Below are 22,547 nucleotides of genomic sequence, written 5' to 3'. Positions count from 1 at the left end.
AATGCTGCTCTGATAGAGCTGAACAGCCCCAACAGAGAGGAGAAAGTGACTATTTTAACTGGCATCTGGGTATAAGCCAGAAAAACAGTGAGGACCTCACCATTTCACCCTACAGAGAAACCCACCAGTCAGTAAGCCCCACAAGCCCACACAGCTTCTAGTCACACTCAAACATGAATGGACAAAGGCAGTATTTGAGGCACTATGTATTTGTATCCTGTATTTGAAGAAAGATCAAAACAAAACTAACAGATCTCAGAGGGAAAAGATACAGTATAGTGAATAGCAGGAAATGTTTTTAAATATGTATATAATTGCTTTACTGGTAAGCGGCCTGCAGTGACCTCTAAAAATGGTTCGCTATTCATCTGACCCAGAAAACCCCAGAAAAACCTGGAAAACCTGGAAAAACTCAGAAATCATGCAAATCAAGAGGTTCAAATCTTCATGTTCACTTTCAGAACACTTGTGAAACTGCCCAGGCCACTAAGGGCATGCATATCCAAAAAGCCACCAAACAGGTGAAGAATGTTGCTTTACAGAAGCAACCTGTGCCATTCTATTGTCACCATGGTGGAGTTGGTAGGTGAGCTCAGGAAAAACAGTGGGGCAGTCGGTGACCGAAAAAGAGTGCTGAATTATTACTGTTCGTGTTCAAAAATACAGAGTAATTCAACCCAGAATTCTATCGGCCAAATAATCAAGCCCAAGCTCCCCTTTCTCAGGAATCTATTGAAGGTATTCTTCAACTAATGGAAGACGCAGGATTCAGAAAAGTGAGGACACACTTTTCTGAAGGGCAGTGAAGGGTTTCCCAGGAAGACATCAAAGAGTAGTGGAGATCAAGCTGCTCCAATCAGAGAATGAAGATGGAGGCCTTCAGCATGATTCCAGAAGAAAAACAAGAAAGCAATTATCATATACATTTTAGAAAAGTATATCAAGAGAGGACAAAAGGCTATAAATACAGAAACAAAATAAATTATATAAACAGCGAACAATATTGAAACAGCTACAATACCATGAGCATTATGTAGTAATATAACCCAAAATAATGATATATTAGGAGAACCAAAGGAGGAAAGATTGGAAGTTGGGTGGTGGAAGATGACAGGCTGTTGACAAGCATGGATCGCTCTACCTGCCAGATAAGATGCCAAAACACTTATGAAGATGGTGAATTATGAGACAGCTCCACAAACATATTTCTCAGTAGTGTGAAGATAAGAGGAAAACACTAAAAGCTTAAAGTGATATACTAGGAGGAGTGTGGCAGGCATTCTGAGCTTTATACAGTTTGCACTTTAGTGCAAAAATAATTTTTAACTATGTGCTTGAAGTATTTAGATTAAAAGTTTTATGAAAGATAATAAATGGGAAAAACTGAGTTTCAAGACCTCAAGACAGGATTTTACACACCTATAAGCTGTACTATGAGAGCAAGGCAGGAGGGTTAAATGATTTCTGCGTAAGCAAACTCACCTGTTGGTTCAGTTCAATGTTTGGTTGAGTAAATAGCATTTCCACTATATCTGAAATTCAAATAAAAACAATCTTTTTTAAAGAATGGGAATAAAAGCCTGATAAGACTCTGCATAATAATTTTAAAAGGATTCTTTTTAGAAGAATCTTCAAAAAACTCCTTATAACAATTTTTTCAACATTTATGTAAGTAGAAGACTTAAGACTCTAAAAAACAGAATTATTTAGGGATAATTTTTTTCAAATACTTTGGCTTTTGCATTTTCACATGACATCTGTGATAGGAATATTTTTACATTTGCTGGGATACTTAACACTCATATCACTAATTTGTGCTTAAACTTTCCTTTGGCCATGCTATTTAACTTTTTGGATTCTTTTTTTCCTAATACTATTGGGATTATTTTCTGTGTGTTGTAGAGAGAGGGAGCAAGAGAGTAGGTTGCCATAGATTCTAGGCCAGGCTGAAATGCATCTAGAAATTCCATCTGTCATTATTATTGATTATAAGAGAGAAAGTTATCAACTTAATCACCAACTCAAGCAAATGCTGTCTTTCTGCTAAATCTTAAACTTACAATGTAAATCATAAAAGCTTTGGGGGATAAACTAAGCTAGAGGAGTCAATTGTGGCCCTTGTTTCAGTGAGGTTAGACAGTGGGGTTTGTTTTTATATTACTGTTGTTTTCCTGTTGCTCTTCCAAGCCTGAGAGAGGAAAGGAGACTTTCACTCTTTTAAGTGGAAAGGTGCTCACAGTGAGGCTGACCAGTCACATTCCACCTACAGTTTTACAGAACTTTCAGGAACTGGGCTTTTAAAAGGCTGATGTCCTGAAGAATTTAAAAAGAATAACCAATTTTTCTTTTTCATTTCTGTAACTCTGGGTCCCCTAGATGAAGCACATTTTCAGTGGCAAAGACATTTACGGTAACAAACAAAATGTAATACCTTTGTGACCCCCGTGACAAGCCCAGTAGAGGGCAGTGCTTCCAGCTTTGTCCAAACCGTTAACACCCACTCGGTTGTCCAAACACTCTCTCAACCAGCTCAAGTTGCCTGAAAACGTTTTATAATTATAAAAACACATGAAAAATATTTTCTTTTTTTGTTTTGTTTTGCTTTTAAATCAATTTCATCCTGCATAAATTTGTATTTGCAAAGGATTAGTCAGCAAGTCTGAAATTAAAACCTGCCCTTGTAATGCATTCTTTATGGACCATCTTGACTTCCAGTTTATTAATGGAAAGCATTAACATCAATTTTTAATGGTAGGTTAATGGGAACAGTTGCTAAAATGGGTCTACCTAAGGTATTTTTACACTGTGGAAAAAACTGTTTTTCCTTTGTGAACTCCTAAAACTTTGAAGAGGAAAAAAAACAATCAAACCTAAGAACAAGCAGACACTACTCATATTCATATTTAAAACACACTTTCAGTTCCTACAAGGACATAAAAACTAAATAACCTACTCAAAGTACTGTTCTTTATGTTAAAGTATAGCTATTAATTTAAAATGCTCTGGCTAAATGCCCTAAATATTTACTTAAAAAAAATTTTTTTTAATATCTAGAAATTTTTAAATGTTGATTTAGTAGTTCTATTTATGCATAATCCTAAACCAATAATTTCCTTTTATATATTCAGATTTCAAGAAAATCTAAAATTAAATGGGAGCTTATTGTAGCCTGACAAAAACTCCCCATTATCTAGGGCAGGGTTCTCAACAGTGGCCCAAGTGACATTTGGCATTGGAGGATTCTCTGTTATGGGAGCAGTACCGTGCACTGCAGGGTGTTGAGTGACACCCCCAGCCTGTACCCAAAAGGTGCCAGCATCCCTCCAGATATTGCCAAATGTCCCAAAGTCTGGAGAGAGGAATTACCCTTCAGTGGAGAACCACTGATCAATAGGATCAAGTCCCATGTACTCTATAACATCTTACAGAAAAAATCCAAACATTTTTTGGCCAGCCCAATTCAAATCCCATCTCTGGTGCTCCTTTCCTCCCTAAGTCCATCCTTCCATACATAAGAGCCCTATACCAACACTCTCCCAGAGCCTGGACCCCTGACAGGCCCCAACCCTCTGCCCTGAATGAGGCCAGTTACTCACTCTGGCCTCTATAGCCTGTTTAACTGACCCACACTTCAACCACGGTCCTTATCACAATGTCTTGTAAAGATGTGCTACACACATCTCTCCCTGCCAGATTCTAAGCTCTGAAAGTCACAGATCATGCCTTTCCACTTGCCACTAAGCACAAGGCAGGTAAGGGGCTCAAAAGTATTTGTCAACATTTTAAAAATTAAAATCACACATTTCTGTAGAGTGAAAGAAGGCAGAATGGAACCTGCCTTTGTGGGAGGCAAGGATTTAACTGGGAAAGGAACTTTTGGGGATAATGCAAATGTTCCAGATCTTGACCTGGGTGTTAGTTACACGGGTATATACATTTGTCAAAAGTCATCTAATTATATAATTATTATCTGTGTGTTTTACTGTACTATTTATCTCAATCGAAAAGAATCATACCTACCTCTTTTTGCAGCTTCATGCAATGGGTTGTCAATGGATTCTGCCTGCTCTGCCACTAGATTGAAAAGAAAAAGTGCAAATTGATGCTGAGAAGGCCACTCAAAGGATTCCATGAAACCAGCTTAGTACCCAAGCTTCAGAAATGCCAGGACCTTTCACCATACAGCTACCCTGACTTACTCTGGATTTTAAAATTGGCAGAAAATCATAGTGATGTTTTATGCTTTGAAAGAAGCTGAATGTGTCAAAAGAAACCAAGTTAAGACAATAACACAACAATTAACTGGGAGTATAAACAGAAATAAGTGCAGCAATTAATTGGAAGTATAAATAAAAACAACGGACATGAACTTGGGCAAACTCTGGGAGATGGTGAGGGACAGGGAGGCCTGGTAGGCTGTAGTCCCTGGGGTCGCAAAGAGTTGGACACTACTGGACAACTGAACAACAACAATAAATAAAAACACACAGTTCCAAGGCCTGCATACTAGCTTGCTCAGATATTTCAACAAGAAATTTAGTCAGCAAACTGCAAAAGAAAGCATTCGAGGTTCATTTTTACATTCTTTAAAAACACCCTGCTTTGAAGATGGCTGAAAATAATTGTTTCCCTTGTATGCATGCATAAGAGGGGTGGGGTAAAGGAGAAATATTTTGCTTTCTGTATTCAGAAAGGGCAATCAGCACGCCTACCTGCCTCTAAGAAAGGTGTGTTCACTGCTGTCCCAGAATCAGCAGGAGTGACCACATGAAGACTGTTGCTCAAATGAGACTTCAGAGGCACCCCTCCCACCAGAGGGCTGTAACTGGACACTCCCTTGGCTACCAGGGATCTAGCAACTGAGGAACATATTGCACCCTCGGTGTCTCTGAGCAGCTGGGAAGGGAGTGCACAGAAGTTGTTTATTTGGGATTTCAAAGAGGAGTGTAGAAATGTTTAAAGCCTTTTAAAATCCAGAATGGTATGGTCCTTAGACCAGGTAAGTGAGGCCCCTGTGTGAAGGGCCTTAGCCTCACTCATTTCCCTTCCCCCTCCTCTCTCCTCCCCTCCACTCCTTTGCTCTGCCTCCTCCCCTCCCCTCCTCTCCTTTGCAACCTCCCCCTCTCCTCCTCTCCCCTCCCCTCCTGTAGGAACTGTGAAGTGCTTCCTAGAAATTTTGTAAGTCACCTTACAGTGTTTGGAACTAGTGCCTGATGCAAGCACTATTGGTCCGAGGATGTATCTAATTAAAATGTGATGGAACCTTAGAAGTGATTTGAATCAAACTTCTCATGATACAGATGGAGAAATGGTCCCACGGGCACCAGTTAAGTCCCTTAAGTAAGGTCCCTCATTGTTAGGAGTAGAAGAAGAAGAATTAAAAACTGGGACCCTTGGTTTATCAACTTATGTGCACTTTTTACTTTGAAGATTTCTATGAAAGTCTGCTTTGTCCCCCTTGGATCTAGAAGTGGCTTCAAGGCAAGGGCCCATGTCTCACTGTGCTATTACTCATTTAATGAACATCACTGCCCCAGACATTAATTAACATAACAAGGCAAAGTAATTTACTAAAGAAAGGGCTAGTCTAAAAAACAAAAGAGAAAGCAAAGAAAAAGAAAAATGTTCTAACCTTGAATAAAGTAAAGCCAAAAGCATTTCCCTGGAAATCTTAAGTTCTTTCAAGAATGTTACAATGGGCATTTTCTTAAGCCAAAGAGTCAAGTTCAAGCACCTTCAGGGTCCATGACCACTCTATTAAGAGAAGGCTCAGAGTTGAAAATGTCCCAGACTAGCAAAGACTCCATCAGTTTCTCAGCCATAGGAGAAAGCAGAAAGGCCTCAGGAACCAGATAATCAAAAATGCACAAAATACAGCCCAAGTAAAGCCACTGCAGCCATCTTACCATAGTTGCTTGGGATCAGTCCAGTCCTGCCTTTGGAGGTACCTTTCCACCAATTGGTATCACTCTGGTGAAAGAAGAGTTAAATTAAGTGGCACCAAATCCAGTTTACATTCAATCACTATTAAAACCATGTGGCTCATGCTGGCATCATTTTAGCCTTTTCAAAGGCTAGAGCAAGAGATGTTTTTGTCTTATTTTAGATAAAATACATGCTTCCAATTCAAATGCGGAGTTACTGCTTTGAACAGTAACTCCATCAGCCCTGGTCACATCGATCAAGCTTCCTGTTTCCCTACTTATTTATACTTACTTATACCATTCCCTTTATCATTAAATTACAAATATACACACATCTGCCTGCAACAAATCAAATACACTTCATTGAAGAGTTCTAATGTTCAAACAAATCACACAGAGATAATATGAAAGAGAAGTGAAACAATTATGTTTAGACTATAGGATTTTTTTTTGCCCAAAGTCTAATTTCTTAGTCTCAAGATATACATATATTTGATTTTCTAAAGATCTATTTCACTTCTGTTTTTTTGGATAACTTTTTAATCATAAAAAAAAAAAGCAAACCTGTACCAAAGTAGAAGGAATCATATAAGGAACCTAACATACCCATTTCTTAACTGCATGAATTATTTACTCATAGCCAATACTGTTTCATGTATTACCTCACTTACAACTCCCCTCCCCTTCAGATCATTCTGAAATAAATTCTAGACATCATATTCTTTATCTGTAAATATTTAAATATGAATCTCTAAAAGATAAGGACTTTCTCAAAGACCTAATGATAATACCATTATCACAGCTTAGAGTTTTTTCCAACAATTCCTTAATATCATCAAATATGTATAATATTCAAAATTTCTGATATGTCTCATAATAAGGCCACACACAATGACTGGATGATTTGCCTCTTAAGTCTCTTTTAGTCTATATTTTCCCCCTTTACTGATTTTTTTTCACTCCTTCGCAATATATTTGTTGAAGAAAATAGTTTGTTCTAAAGAGTTTCAAATAGTCTGGATTTTGCATGTTGCATCCCTTGTTATAAAAAAAAAGTGTTCCTTTTCACCCTGTATTGTTTATAAACTGTTCATTAGTTCTAAAGGTTTAATTAGATTCAGATTCAACTTCAGCAAGATGATTTCATCTGTAGCATTGATTCTTCCATCAGGAGACACTCAATGTCTGGTGGTCTCTCTATTTGTAGCATTAGTAACCACTGATGAGCATCTGGATCCATTATTTCATAAGGGTTGTGAAGAATCTAAGCTACTCCATTTTGTAAGGTTCCAGGAAAAGAGCCTTTGGAAATCCCCTGACCTCACCCCACCACCTGCGAACCAATCAGAACCCTTGGCCAGCCCGGGAAATTCGAATCAAGCCCGGGAAATGGGAACCAATCAGCACCCGTGGCCAGGCCGGGAAACGAGAACCAATCAGAACTCAACACCTAACCCTTCACCAGAAGGTGACCAATCAGACCAGGAGACTCCCGGTTTTCGAATTTTTCGCGCGAGAATACCCTATATAAGCAATGTAACCCAGAGCTCAGGGCTCCTCCCTATAGCTGCTGCGTCAGTATCAATGGGAGCCCCAGCTCGAGCTTGGTCATAAAAACTCTCTTGCTTTTGCATCAGATAATGGCTCCCTGGTGGTCATTGGGAGATTTCACGACTTGGGCATAACAGTTGCAAATGGTGACATTCTAATTCTATCATTCCTTCTTCATTCAAATAACTAGTATGCACTTGCATGCTCAGTGGCTAAGTTGTGTCTGACTCTTTGCAAACCCAGACAACTATCTGGGTACAACTATCTGACTGTAGCCCGGCAGGCTCTCCTGTTCATAAGATTGCCATTTCCTCCTCCAGGGGATCTTCCCCACCCAGGAATTGAACCCATGTCTCCTGCATTGCAGGTGGATTTTTTTTACTGCTGAGCCACCAGGGAAGCCCTTAAATAACTAGAATATTACTTAAAAGACAAACTTTTCCTCATCAACTCTCACGTGACCCAGAGATAAAGTTCATAAAGAAAAGGCAGAATAAATATTGATTCTTTTCATTAACAGTTGCCAGAATAAAAAGCTGGTTCCCTAGCATTCCCTCAGGTTGACCAATGATGTTTAGTTTTGTTTTTAAGTACCATTAGGAACTCATGAATTCAAACAGAGTAGGTGTATTTCGATCCTTGGGATTGCTGCCCTAATTGATTGCTCAAATTGTCCTATCTTTGACTAGTGGCAGCCTCTTCTATTTAGTTCCAGTGTTTTTCCAGTGTGACCCTCATAGTCTTTGCTGGCTTCCTTGCTGCCTAATAGGAAGATGTCCTGGGCTTATCTTGTGCCTCTGCGGCTCTCAACCTAGTACCAGACATTTTTCAAAAGAACTTTTTCCCTTTTAATGGGAAATATATTATTATCAGGATAGTTTTGTTTTTTTTTTTTGCCTATTCAAAGGACAGATTAAGAAATATTTTTCTTTTAGGTAAAAAACAACACACTTTGAATTCAAATGTAGAGCTACTTAACTTCATTGATCTTATATCTATCTGTATACCCTTTCTTGCAGACTGAAACTCCCAGTTTTCTACCTCATTGACCTAATGACTCATTTGCTCTAAACTGCAACACGCATGCAGCAATCTCAGAATAACAATACCAACATTTCTCCAACAACATCATGATTAAAAACAGTTTATAATGTGGGGCGGCAGTTCTTTCTGTTCCTTATATTATTTGACTAGAGATATTCAGTCAAAATGCGGAGTTTTAAAGTCACTTGGAATAGTTCCTTTCTGTGTGTTGTAACTCTCTGGGATACAACTAAGTTCATTTGAATCATTCTGCTTTTCATTTTTAGGTACTGCTTTTTTATCATTTAATTTTATAACTACACAAAAGTTCTACAGGATTACAAAGTGTGCTCTCCAAAACAAGGTGTAATTTTTTTACAAGTCTTTATTCTGTCTATATATTTCCTCTATTCTATTTCCCTTTCCTTTCAGAGAGGAAACTACTTTTTTAAAATGTATAACCCTTCCGTTGACTTTTATTTTAAATTGAGGAAAATAAGTATACATATATCCTCTCATCCTTTCTTAGATAAGAAAAGGCACACTATCTACAGTTTTTTCACCTTGCTGTTTTTCACTTAAATTACCTCATAATATTATATAGAGATATTCCTCACTCCTTTTTATGGCTGAATAATACTTCCTTTGTATATATAGCAAAGTTCATTCAACTATTTTCTTACTGATGGGCATAAGGTTTACTTCCAGTCTTATGCTATTACAAATTGTGTTAAGTGAATCAACTTGGGTGTATGTATTTCTATAAAGCTGTACATGTAAATAATGTACTGAAAAATAGTCTTATATATCTTTAGTTCATGCATGGTATGAAAAAATATTAACTGGGCTTACCATGTCAGTAATGTAGATAATATCACCTTCTTCAAAGTACAATTCATCTGGCTGAAGAAAAAAAAAAATTTTAAGTTTTACTCTATGCAATTTTTTTCATGAATTAGAACACAATCATGAAAATAATTACACAAACTCCAAATCGTAAAATATCCTTATAGGCAGCATAGATTTTTACATACTTAAATCTGCACATAAACCACATAACAAAACATTATTAACAAACTAACATAAGTATAAGAAGGTGAATCTTCCCATGAGAAGCTTCAAAGAATTAATATAACAAATAATTCCCAGCTCCACACACACACACATCTTATTTTCCTGCAAAATAAAAGAAAGGTGCTTTTATGCCAAAATAGGATTATTAATAAAAGTTTCTTACTGTAAAATTTTCAAATGGTGATATATATATTTTCATAAAAGGATCAATGTCTATAATTAAAGCCATGAAAAACAGCTAGAAGTTTGGCTCTCTCCTAAATGATTAGGCTTCAAATCTAAACATTTTCATATCAACATCACTATCCACTTATTTTGAGAAAACTATTACTTTATCTCTTCACGCTCAGAGAGAATGAACACCTCATATATGAGAACTGTTAATACATAATTCAACCATTAATAAGGCTAAAGAGCTGAAAGATATGAAGCAGTAACTCAGTCTGGACCATAAGCAGTTCTAAGGGCTTAATTGATTACATGGACAATATGTGCCTTTGGACCAACCAAACTCTTTGAATAAAGCCAGGCACTTTGATTAAACATCTTCTTTTTCCCACCAGTAGATAACATTTATCAGTATAACTTTATTAAATTAAATGATGTCTAGGGAGTTCCCAGGTGGTTAGGACTCAGTGCTTTCACTGCCATGGCCCAGAGTCAATCCCTGGTCAGGGAACTAAGATCCTGCAAGCCACACAACCAAAAAAAAAAAAAAAAATTATACACACACACACATATATATATATATAGTATCTATTGAGGGCAAGTTTCATATATTTGGAAATGTTTACATTACCATATTGAGTGAAAAATGTAGGGCACAAAATTTTACACAGGATAAGATCAAAATTATGCATAAAATTCTATCATGAGCATGCACTACTTTCATAATTTTGGTGTGAAAAATATTTTTTAAAGGCTTTGATATTTCTGATTATGGTTACTATTCCATACAAATAACAATTATGCTAATGAAACAAATTTTATTTCACTCTCATTTTCCTTTTGTTTATCTCCTCTCTTAGCTGCAGACTTGGGCAGTAAATGTGACTCTGCACCAGTAGTTTATTTAGTTTCAGAGATAATATCTATTATCTTTTTATTTTCCTTGAATATAAATGAATAGTATATCATGCTTTAAGCAACCACAATTCATAAATATTTAGATGCAATATGCATTCATATATAAAACAGCAAACGATTAAGGAAACCAAAAAATGTCTGAGTTCCTATAGAAAGCACTTCCTGAAACATTTGTTGAATTTACACTTCGATCTGCAGAGACTAGACTTACACACAGTATATCTATGCAAAATCAACTGAACCTATGTAGATCAATGGCATACATTTTAAAATTACTGCAAATAGGCATTTAGAAGAAAAAGAGTAAAGCCTTCTAAGATTTTCTCTAATCTTTCTCTAAAATGCTCTGATGATTTATGCTCAATATTACCAACGTGTGATGGAAATAATAAGTAATTAGAAAAACAAACTATTTACTTTAGGAGTTCCCTACTGCAAATTGGCTTACTTGTCAGAGGCCAGAAAGAGAACTCACTTCCCACCACAGCATCCCCGGCAGGACACAGCAGCCACCCCTACAACAGTAAGATTGGCCTTCGCTGGCAATCTGAATAGACTCTCTCTCTTTTAGATGACAGTAAAGAATGGGAGGAGAGAAAAAAGCAGAATGTAAGGAAGTAAAGAAAACAGGGTATTATGTGAAAACTTCACATTTTTTGGAGAAACTCTGAGTTTCTAAGAGTTCTGAAAGACTTCAATGTCTTGAATAGAAGTTAACCTTGCCCACTTATGTCTAATAATGAATCCTCCTCAATCAGTGCTTATGTTGAAGTGACAGAGTCATCTCTACTGACAGGTCTGACCTTCTAAAATCACAAAGGTCAAGTTTGCCTAAATTTCCACACTTAATAAGATCATTCACCTTTGAAACAAAAGGCACATTTTAAGAAAGAACCAAACAAATGACTTAAAAAGAAACAAAGAACACACAGTCACAGACACACACACACACACACACACACACATGCGCGAGTCCCTGTAATTAGTCTTCATCATAAAAAGGAATAAAGCCTGGAAGAGTGGGAGGTAAGCATTTAATGAGTACAGGGTTTTCCTTGGGGGTAATGAAAATATTTTGGAACTAGACAGAGGTGACAGCTCCCCAACATTGTGACTGTACTAATGTCACTGAATTGTTTATTTTAAAGTGGTTAATTTTATGTGAATTTTACCTCAATATTTTAAATTGTATGGTCTCAAATGATTATTGTCATTCATGGTTTGGTATAATGCATGATTTGAAAAATGTCACCAAGTACAGTCATTTCAAAACTTCTCAGTGCTATCTCAGATTTTAAATTAATGAATGCTGTTCAGTAGCGGTATCTGCCTCAGCCATGTATTAAATCAGACTTGTTTTTCAACTAAGGCAGCAACAACAGGCAGTCGATTTCAGTCAGGTAGAAAAAGTCTCGCTATTTTTCATCCAGAGAAAAGAGAATGGATGGTTTACTTTCTTTTTAATCAATAGCTCCCAGCACACAATGCTACTCTTTAGTAACAGTAAAATATCTTCTTGCAAAGAAACTAGGAGCAGTTTTTCCTAACTGAGCTGAGGAGGTGCTCTATCAAATTCTTCAGACTGCTGGCAGTATAGACAACAAGGCAATTTCATGGTTTTAAAAGTTAGATTTTTATCTCCAATATTCATATTTTCCATTAAGAAACCACTTGCGGGACACTTAATGTAAACTGTTCAATGCGGATCTACTTTTAAATTCCTGGCATCATATTCATGGAATATGATGGGAAAAGAGTGACACAATCAAGTAAGCACTTCTCTATTTCTAGTTTGTTCTTTAGTTTTTAACCATATTCTTTTTTTCCTCTCTCCTTGAAAAACCACAAGGTATTAGAACAAGTTACTTGTTGGCCACTGGGATGTTATGGGGATGAGTACAAACTTAGTAATGTATATCCTTGTTCCTGTTCCATATATTCTTGGTAACATATAATTCTCAAGGCATTAATTTTCTTGGTTTATACAAATATATATTTTATGAAAATTTTTGGAAAGTGTGACATCCTTTTAAAATTTTTTCACTTTTGTCAATCTGAAAAAAAATCAGATTCACTACAGATGCTTTCATTTAGCACTTTATAGTACTACCATGTGCCAGGCACTGATCTGGACACTTATAATCTCACCAGCAACACTGTGAAGTGGGTGCTATTCTTATCATCACATCAGAACTGAGAAGCTTGTCCAAGGCCATACAGCAGAAACATAGTAGACACTGAACTTGAACCATAACAGGCAGATTTTGGAGTCCCTGTCCTTCATTGCCACTTCTGCTTTCTGTCATACTGGAGCGTCTTGTCTAGCCATTACTGGTTGCCATGGTGTCATGACCAGGATAAAAGGCAATGGCTGTGGAAATTCTCTTGTTTCTCCCTACCCTACCCCAACATAATGCAATACAGTAAAATCAACAGCAGTACCCTGTACTTGCAAAGCATACTTAATCTCATTTGATCCTTACAACAATCCATTAAGGCAGGGCTGGGTCATGGGTATAATCTCCATCTCACAAGCAGGCTCAGAGAGGTTCAAGAACTTGCCACAAATCACACAGTTTGTGAGTGGTGAGGCTGGGCTCCTACTTTAGCTTTTAGAATCCCATTCTAGGGCTCCTTCCACTACAGATAGTGCTGTAAACCTAGAAGAGCCCAGCAAGCACTATATGATAGAGGTGGGTCCTACTGGTTTCCTTGCAGAAATCAACATAAATCCAGCACATAGGAAATGCTGCTCTCTCTGTATCAGTGCAACTTTACACTGGTCTATCCAGTCTTGCAGGACCTCTATATGGTGGTTTATCAGACTGAGGGTTGGGCAAGAAATGAGAACCAAACAGGGCTGGGTAGTGCCAGGACTACCTTACCTTCGATCAAGACAAAGAAAGAGACTGGTCAGAAAAACCAGGAGCAACAAGCTTCCAGTGTCCTACTTGTTCAGTGGCTCACCAAGAAAGCTGGGCATTGCTGTACCTACTCCTGAGAGTAGTACAATAGCAAAAAACTGGGCCCAGGTCTTCCTGGGGTGTTGCACATGTCAGCGATGGTCTCACAGCTCAGCCCTTCCAACTTGCTTTGTCTCACTGACTTTCATATGAGTTTAGGATATACTTGGGGTACACTGATCCCACTAGAGAAGACAGCTACTTGGTTTCAGGGGAGAGAGACTAAACTGAGTTTGTCCAACAGAAATTCTCATTCAGAAAACGAATGTAAGACTAACCCAGTTTGGGGATGATGTTCAAAATACTGAACAACTGGTAAAGCACAGGCACTTAACCAGTCAGGAAGATCCCCTAAAACCTAGGGGCTACCTGCTCAGCCAGATATCTCCCCATTAACATCTGGACTGAAGGGAGATGGAGAGGAGCAGAGTGTGGGCCAGCAGGGCATGGGGTAGTCATTAATGACCATCTAGTACATACAGAATGAATTAGCAGCACTGCGCTATAGTCCAGGATCCTCAGGACCATGGATATTAAAAATAGCATTTTAAATGGGGAATATTCAAAGAACCTAATGAGTTAGGGACTTCCTTGGTGGTCCAGTAGCTAAGATGCCACACTTCCAATGTAGGGGGCACATGTTCAATCCCTGGTTGGGGAAGTTCAGCAGGTTGTGTGGTGTGGCCAAAAGCAAAGACCCTAATGAGTTAAATGGGCTTCCCATGTGGCACTAGTGGTAAAGAACCCACGAGATGCAAGTTCGATCCCTGGGTTGGGAAGATTCCCTGGAGGAGGGCGTGGCAACCCATTCTAGTATTCTTGCCTGGAGAATCCCCATGGACAGAGGAACCTGGCAGGCTATGGTCCATAAGGCCACATAGAGTTGGACACGACTTAGCATGCAATGAATTAAATGTCTATTTTCTCCTGTGCATTTGATAATAACTAAGACTTTTAAAAAGCAGTAGAGATTCCATCTTGGAGTAGAACTACAGTTGAATTAAAGTAGTCAACATATCAACCAATCAAAAATATGTGTTAAGAGTGCTGGAGAGTTGGATCATAAGGAAGGCTGAGTGCCAAAGAATTGATGCTTTTTTCAAACTGTGGTGCTGTAGAAGACTCCTGAGTGTCCCTTGGACAGAAAGGAAATCAAACCAGTCCATCCTAAAGGAAATCAACCCTGAATATTCATTAGAAGGACTGATGCTGAAGCTGAAGCACCAATACTTTGGCCACCTAATGTGAAAAGCTGATTCACTGGAAAAGACCCTGAAACTGGGAAAGACTGAGGGCAAGAGAAGAAAGGGGAGACAGAGAATGAGATGGCTGGATGGCATCACCAACTCAATGGATATGAATTTGAACAAACTCCAGGAATACTGAAGGAAAGAGAAGCCTGGCGCGCTGCAGTCCATGGGGTCACAAAGAGTTGGACACGACTTAGTGGCTGAACAACAAGAGTCTATGAATATAGAAATCACTACTCCTTCTAATAGTAACAATGACTCCTTAATAGCAGCTTTACACAATAATATCACTTAATTCTCACTAAAATCCTATGAAATTATTATTATTACTTTCACTTTACAGAAAAGTACACTGAAGCACAGAGGTTAGGTAATTTCTGAATTTAACAGGTCACACAGCTGTTAAAAGAGGCAGAGTGGGTTCTAACTCTACTGGCAGCTTGAAACCCCTGTGTTCTCCCCAGTAGACACTGTGCTGATGAGCAGGATTTCAAGCCAAGTGTAGAATTCAGATCAGGGAGAGATATCTCACTCCACTGGGGGATGATCAAAAAGTCTTTACGGAAGAGGAAGGGTGTAATCAGAGTTTAGAGGGGTGCAGAGCCATAAGTTTAGAAAAAGGTCAAGGGTGAGTTCTCAGTTCAGTTCAGTTCAGTCACTTAGTCGTGTCCGACTCTTTGCGACCCCATGAATCGCAGCACGCCAGGCCTCTCTGTCCATCACCAACTTCCGGAGTTCACTCAGACTCGCATCCATCAAGTCAGTGATGCCATCCAGCCATCTCATCCTCAATCGTCCCCTTCTCCTCCTGCCCCCAATCCCTCCCAGCATCAGAGTCTTTTCCAATGAGTCAACTCTTCGCATGAGGTGGCCAAAGTACTGGACTTTCAGCTTTAGCATCATTCCTTCCAAAGAAATCCCAGGGCTGATCTCCTTCAGAATGGACTGGTTGGATCTCCTTGCTGCACACCAAATCTAGACTGGAATAACCCACCAAGAGGAAGGAGCAGAGGACAGGAGGACTTGGAAGGGGGCTAACCACATGGGACTCTGTCCATAGTCAACTGAAGGGTTGAAGCAGGTCATGGCCATTTAGAATAAAAGGAAATATCTAAATGAAATCACCTTCGATTTTTGTATCTTTTTTTTTTTTTGGTCACACCCTGTGGCATGCAGGATTCCCTGACCAGGGATCAAACTTGTGTCCCCTGCAGTGAAAACACAGAGTCTTAACCACTGGACTGCCAGGGAAGTCCCTTTATGTCAATACTGGGACCGATATACTTACAGTTCTGGGTTCAAACGTATAAAGAGCTCTGAACACTTTAACTTGCCCTAAAAGAAAGGAAACAAAAAACACATGCTCAGTTTTTTCATTTCTTAATTTTTGGTGAATAGTTTTTATTATCCTTCATATTCTTCAGAATTCCCTAACTAAAAGCCTCTTGAGAAATTATTTTGGAATTAAATGTTTTTTCTACATAGAAGGTATTTTCTTAAATATTTGTTAAATGAAAGTATGAATAAACACACCTCTGGGGGGTGATTTTTGCTTCCCTCTCTCAAACAACAGGAGCTACCTAATTATTTGTACTTAGCGTCTATCCTATGTAAAGCCTTTCCAACCCGAAGATCTAAGTTTAAAAACTGAAAGGTAACAGTTTAACATAAAGATACTTACTGGGAAAATTAACAGTAATTACATATTCTTAAATCAATGGCTCATGATTTTATATTTTCCAAGAAAAAGGAAATGCCAGGAAGAAAAAAACTACCTGTTGGAAAAATCTATGATTAAGTCCCACGACAGAGTGCAATCCACAAGAGCCATGCTCATGGGAACTATCCTCTGTTCTGCCAAACCATGAACCCACCTGCCAGTGCAGGAGATGCAAGAGACACGCGTTTGGTCCCTGGATGGGAAAGACCCCCTGGGGGAGGGCATGGCAACCCACGCCAGTACTCCACGGGCAGAGGAGCCTGGCGGGCTACAGTCCAGGGGGCCGCAAAGAGTTGGACACAACTGAGCAACTGAGTACATAACAAAACAGCACACATCTTCTGTTCTGCCAAGCCATCTCCCTTTTTATATGTCCCTTCGCTGCAATTCCATAATACCTGGTATGAGAAATAACTGATGTGAGAGCCTGTCTCATATGAGGGCAGGAACCCTGACCTGCTCAATCTCCTGGCACCTACCTGGCATATGGTATGAACTTAATAAATTCTTGCTAAATAAATTTATAAGAACAAATGCAAATAGTATAGGGAAAAGCCTACAAATATCAAAATTAAAGACCTACTTAAAATGTGACAACAGTTCAATTTCAGTACTGGAAGAACCTTTAGAGATAACTGCCTAGTCCAAGAGCACCATTAGGAACAGTGGCTCCCACGGTAGGACACAGAAAGACTACTTCAGAAATTATGTACATTTTAAAAAGATAACTAATGAGGACCACGGTGTGGCAGAGGGAACTCTACTCAGTACTCTGTATAGGCCTATATGGGAAAAGAATCCAAAAACAAGTGGATATACGTATATTTATACCAGATGCACTTTCGTACACCTGAAAGCAACACAATGTCAAAACCAACCGCTGCTGCTGTTTAGTCATTCAGTCACTTCCCATTCTTTGCAACCTCATGGACTGTAACCTGCCAGGCTCCTCTGTCCATGGGATTTCCCAGGCAAGAATACTGGAGTGGGTTATCATTTCCTTCTCTGGGGGATCTTCTCCACCCAGGGATCAAACCTTTGCCTCCTGCTTGAAAGGCAGATTCTTTACTACTAAGCCACCTGGGAAACCCATAAATCAACTACATCCCAATAAAAAAATTTTTACAGTGGAGTTTTGTACATTTTTATCTTATTTGTTTTCATTCATATTTTAACATGTTTTAAATATAACAGCATGATATAGAATACATATAGGGGTTCCCTGGTGGCTCAGACAGTAAAGAATCTACCTGCAATGCAGGAGACCCAGTTAACCCCTGGGTCAGAAAGATCCCCTGGAGAAAGGAATGGCAACCTACTCCAGTATTCTTGCCTGGAGAATCCCCTGGGCAGAGGAACCTGGCAGGCTACAGTCCATGGGGTCTCAAGAGTTGGACATGACTTAGCGACTAAACCAAAAATACATTATTGGAAGCAGTTAAAACCTTTCACTGATACAATATTAAGCGTTATGAGGGCAAGTGTTTTATGCGTGGTATATCGAAGTACCTAGCACAATGCCTGGCACATAGGAGGCACTTAATAATTATTTATTGAAGGGAGGAAGAATAGATGAATAAAAGAAAGGAACATGCACTCAAAAAGAAGTCTGAAAACCAGCAGATTAGAATAGCACTAGTACATTTTTACATAATGATGGGAAAGCTCTCCATCTGTGCTACTCACACAGAGCTACTGAGCACAGGAAATATGGCTAATGTGACTGAGGAACTGATGTTTACACACCACTTAATTTGAATTAAGTTAAACTGCCACAAGTGGCTGATGGCTAACATTTTGAACAACACAAGTCTAGAACACGAGAAAATAAGAAGTGATGAAAGGGGACTACATAAATCAACTCCAATTCATCCACATGATAAGTCATTTAAAAAGAATGCTTCAGACAGACTCACAGACACTGATGTGGCAAAAAGCCTGTAAAATATTCAGTGGGAGAAAACAAGTTATAGAACAGTATGCCAAGTACCATCCATTTATGTTGACCACACACATCTTAATTGGAAACACCAATTATGGGAATCTTCACATTCTACTTTACATACATGGTTTAAATTCATGGCTACTAATAAAGTAGCATGTACTACTTTTATTATAAATGAAAACAAAAAAGATACTTCCACTGGAGGCACAGAGGTATGGAAATCTCTCTTTTAAACACCTTAATATAGAAGAGCTGCTCAAATCCCCTGTTACTTAGTGTGGCTGCAAAAAAACATTATTTTTGCAATCTGAATTCTAGTGCCACTTCCAGAAGCAAAAGTGAAAACTCTTTTTCATTTGGAGTTTGTTTTTCACCCACATATCCTTAGGTCTAAGAAAGGAAACATTTAAATGGAAGGAGAAATATTTTCTGCTGACCTAACTGTCTAAGGGAAGATTAACTGTCTTGATTACATCAAACTTTCCAAAGAGAAGTTACACAAAGAAGCATATGCTATTGACCAAAATCAATGACAGAACTTTCTTGCTCCTTTGAGGGAAAGGCAGTGATGAGACAAGTGATGGCTGACTTTGGGAACAATATCCAATGTCAATGAGCTTAAATTTTAAAACCTGGAGAAAAATAAAATGGAGTGTGCCTAAGCTGCTGATTCTTTGTAACTGTATCTTTTGTGACTGTGTTACAAAATGTACACAACTAAGAAGAAAGTTGGAGATTTATTCATCTCTATTTATACTAAGCAGAGAGCATCAGGCAACTGTTCAGGCCATCACATGAGGCAATGTTCTCTTCATGTAATGCTGCAGAAAACATTTTCACATACAGATCTTTTAATCAATTAATGTTGAGAATTAGCCCCGTAAGGATCCCTTTGAACCCATATATCATAAAAGTCCGAGGACTTAATTTATTCCATCCTGAAGGCTGAGTCAAGTTGAAACAAAAGAATACAAAGAACAGGCAGAGGTTATAAAAGAATACCATAAAGAGGAAAAGCAGATGACTTTCATGATTACTGTTTACCAACCGTGGGTGGAGCCTTTCAAGAAAATGCCAATTAATAAGACTTAACTCACTGATCATTCTTACATCATGTTTAACTCAACTGTGTGCAGTGTTCTATAGGTGTACAGGATTACGCAGAGCAATGAAGGGAAAAAATTCAGGGTACTCTGTATTTCCACAGTATTGTTCTTGTGTGTGTGTGTTCAGTTGCTTAGCTATGTCCAATTCTCTGCAGTCCCATGGACTGTAGTCCGTCAGGCTCCTCTGTCCATGGAACTTTCCAGGCAAGAATACTGGAGTGGGCTGCCCTTTCCTCCTCCATGGGACCTTCCTGACCAAGGGATCAAAACCTCATCTCCTGCATCTCCTGGATTCTTTACCACTAGTGGCACCTGGGAAGCTCGGTATGGTCAAAGAAAAAAAATCTTAATAAATCATAATGCTGATCAATTCCAAACATATTTAACGAAGGCGGATTCACAATGCAAAATAGTTGTGTTCTTCTAATATTGCCAAGAGGCTAAATCAGATGCTTTCTTCAGGTGCCCTCCCTCTTGATCATTTTCTCAAGGAAGTTTGGTTACATGCCACAGAGGGCGAAAGTGGAGCCAAGAATAGCATGAATTGAATTCACCCTGAATTAAGGCTGGAAACGGGCCCAATCTTTTGCCTGATGCTTTACGTGACTCTCATGAACATGAACTAGCGTGCGAATGGTACTAAGGATTTCAGTAGGGCTGGCCTCCTGACATAAACAAGATAAGCAAATTCCCATGACACCAACAGTGGCTGGCTCCTTACCTTGCTAGGCACTCCCTTCTCTTTTCTCTGAAACCTCACCCAGGTCCATAGTGAAGAGCTGAATCTACTAGTCATCAGCCAAACACTGTTTTCCTCTGGAGTTAGGCTGACTGTCCCTGCTCCCCTCACCCACACTCTCCGACTTCACTAAACTAATCCTTGACCAGAGCAATTGAGGCTGAATTAATTGACCTGAAGTAACTGACCTGAACAGGCAACAGATAAGAGAATGTGCTATTTCTGGGGTCTGCAAAAAGAATACGTATTGTTGCACCACTAAGGCTCTGAAGCAGCACCTAGAAGGACTTGGGGCTTATAAATCCAAACACAAATTTCTAATCTACTTTATTCCCTGTTGGTGAAAGAGTGGAGAAGCTGCTAGTCTGAGCCACCATGACAGCAATAAAAGGTGACAGCTCACTACAATGGATAAACATACCATAAACAGCAAGAGAGTGACTATTCAAAATATCAGAACTAACAGATCAGCTATTTCATTTATATTCTGCTGAAAAATGTTGGGAGGCATGAGACATTTTAGATGGACTTCACTTAAAACGGCTGTGATAACTACCACACACTGACTATGATAGTTAAATCTAAAAACACTGACAATGCCAAGTGTTAAGAAGGATATAGGACAACTGGAATTCTCAGACACTACCAGTGGGCGTGTAAACTGGTACAACCACTACAGAAAATTACTTGGCAGTAGCATTAACTCTTTTTTTTTTTTTTAAAACAAGTCTTAACATGTCTTTGAGATCCTAAAAGCATTCTGAGGAAGAAAACCATCCTAATATTGCATACAAAAATGACCCCTCCCAAATGGTATTACTATTCCCAGAGTACACTGAGTCTCAACATTTTTAAACTGTAGATCATGACATATTAGTAGATGGTAAAACTAACTTAGTGGTTTTTAAAAATACTAAATAAAACAGAAAAGACCAGAGTACCCTGCACATAATGGAACCAATTATGATTTTATGAAACTTTTGTTTCACTAGGACTGGATAGATGAGTAGAGACATGAATGTTTATTTTAGAAATTTACTGAATACACATTTTGACATAATGCCAAATGGTCAAGTATTAAAATCAACATTTACCAAAGCTAAATGTTACCTTTACAGAATGAACTGCTGGGAAACAAATATAAATCTGAAATATTATTCAAAAATTAATTATGATTATAGTTTTATTATTAAAAATTCTAGTAGACCCACTTTTAAAGCTTGATATAAAAGGGCAGGAACTATAATTCCTCAGCATTGCTAACTGTAGGCTGAATGAAGCTTCTGCAAAACTAAATAAATATTCGCTATAAAATGAGGTCTGTGTAAAATCAAGATATTATGGCGCCAGTTCTGCTAGCGTAACTTTTGTCTGTGATGATTCTGCGACAAAGTTTGTAAGCTCCTTCCTGCCTAATAGAAACCAACTAGGGTCAGGACTTACCTCCTCTTCATCTCCTGGGCTTAAAGATTTGCCTAATGCTAGTGATGCAATGTCACTGAAAACAATCCCACAGAGAGACAGCAGTTTCCCCCAAATTATTAGGGATCATATTCTCTCAACAATGTCAATTCACACCTATGATCTCAACTATTTATATAATAATATTTGGACATTTAAAATCCATAGCCTCATGGTCATCGTTAATTACCACAATATTTTATTCTCCAGTAAGTACACTTATACTTTCAGTTGACTGAGAGAATTTTCAAATATAAAGTACAAAGAGGATATCGGAACTAAATTAGAGTATATAGCTGTCTTTCAAAGTAAACATTAAGAAAACAATAAATCCAAATGACATGCCTAGCTTGCATCACTGGCATGGCATGAGGAGTACCTAAGCAATCTACCATCCTTGATAAAATACAAGGTGTGCCAAACATGACCCTGGAGTATGCATTTCACCATGTGGTCAGTCACCCAAAGCTGAATGGCAGGTTTGGGAAGAAATCTGAGGCGAAGGTAAATTTCTGTGAACCCCTATGCTCATATGTATCTGTGTGTCTATGCTAAGTAAAAGATACATCTCTTACTGGAGGTCAAGGTAAAAAAAAAAAGTGTGAAAGCCACTACTCCAGACTATCCGATCAAGCTAGAGATTTGCTACAGGACTCTAAGGAATGGGTAATATTCTTTTATTTTATGAATCTCAAAATTCAGCTA

At 38.5% G+C, this 22,547-nt stretch overlaps 1 protein-coding gene across 2 annotated transcripts in view; it reads right to left on the bottom strand.

Moving 5' to 3' along the window:
• The window catches only part of OSTF1 (osteoclast stimulating factor 1), a 55,242-nt gene that overhangs the window by 12,807 nt on the left and 19,888 nt on the right, over positions 1-22,547 (bottom strand). For both annotated transcript variants that reach the window (XM_040255551.1, XM_040255637.1), the window contains exons 2-7: positions 16,160-16,206; positions 9,351-9,401; positions 5,907-5,970; positions 4,021-4,074; positions 2,432-2,539; positions 1,483-1,532 (exon numbers count right to left, since the gene is read on the bottom strand). In XM_040255551.1, the coding sequence (XP_040111485.1) occupies positions 1,483-1,532; positions 2,432-2,539; positions 4,021-4,074; positions 5,907-5,970; positions 9,351-9,401; positions 16,160-16,206 (374 nt within the window). The remainder of the gene's footprint in view (positions 1-1,482; positions 1,533-2,431; positions 2,540-4,020; positions 4,075-5,906; positions 5,971-9,350; positions 9,402-16,159; positions 16,207-22,547) is intronic.

The sequence above is a fragment of the Oryx dammah genome, unplaced genomic scaffold (genome assembly GCF_014754425.2).
Source record: "Oryx dammah isolate SB20612 unplaced genomic scaffold, SCBI_Odam_1.1 HiC_scaffold_1, whole genome shotgun sequence".
Lineage (NCBI taxonomy): Eukaryota > Metazoa > Chordata > Mammalia > Artiodactyla > Bovidae > Oryx > Oryx dammah.
Note: the sequence above shows the minus strand (reverse complement) of the source record. Positions and strands in the feature narration are given on the sequence as shown.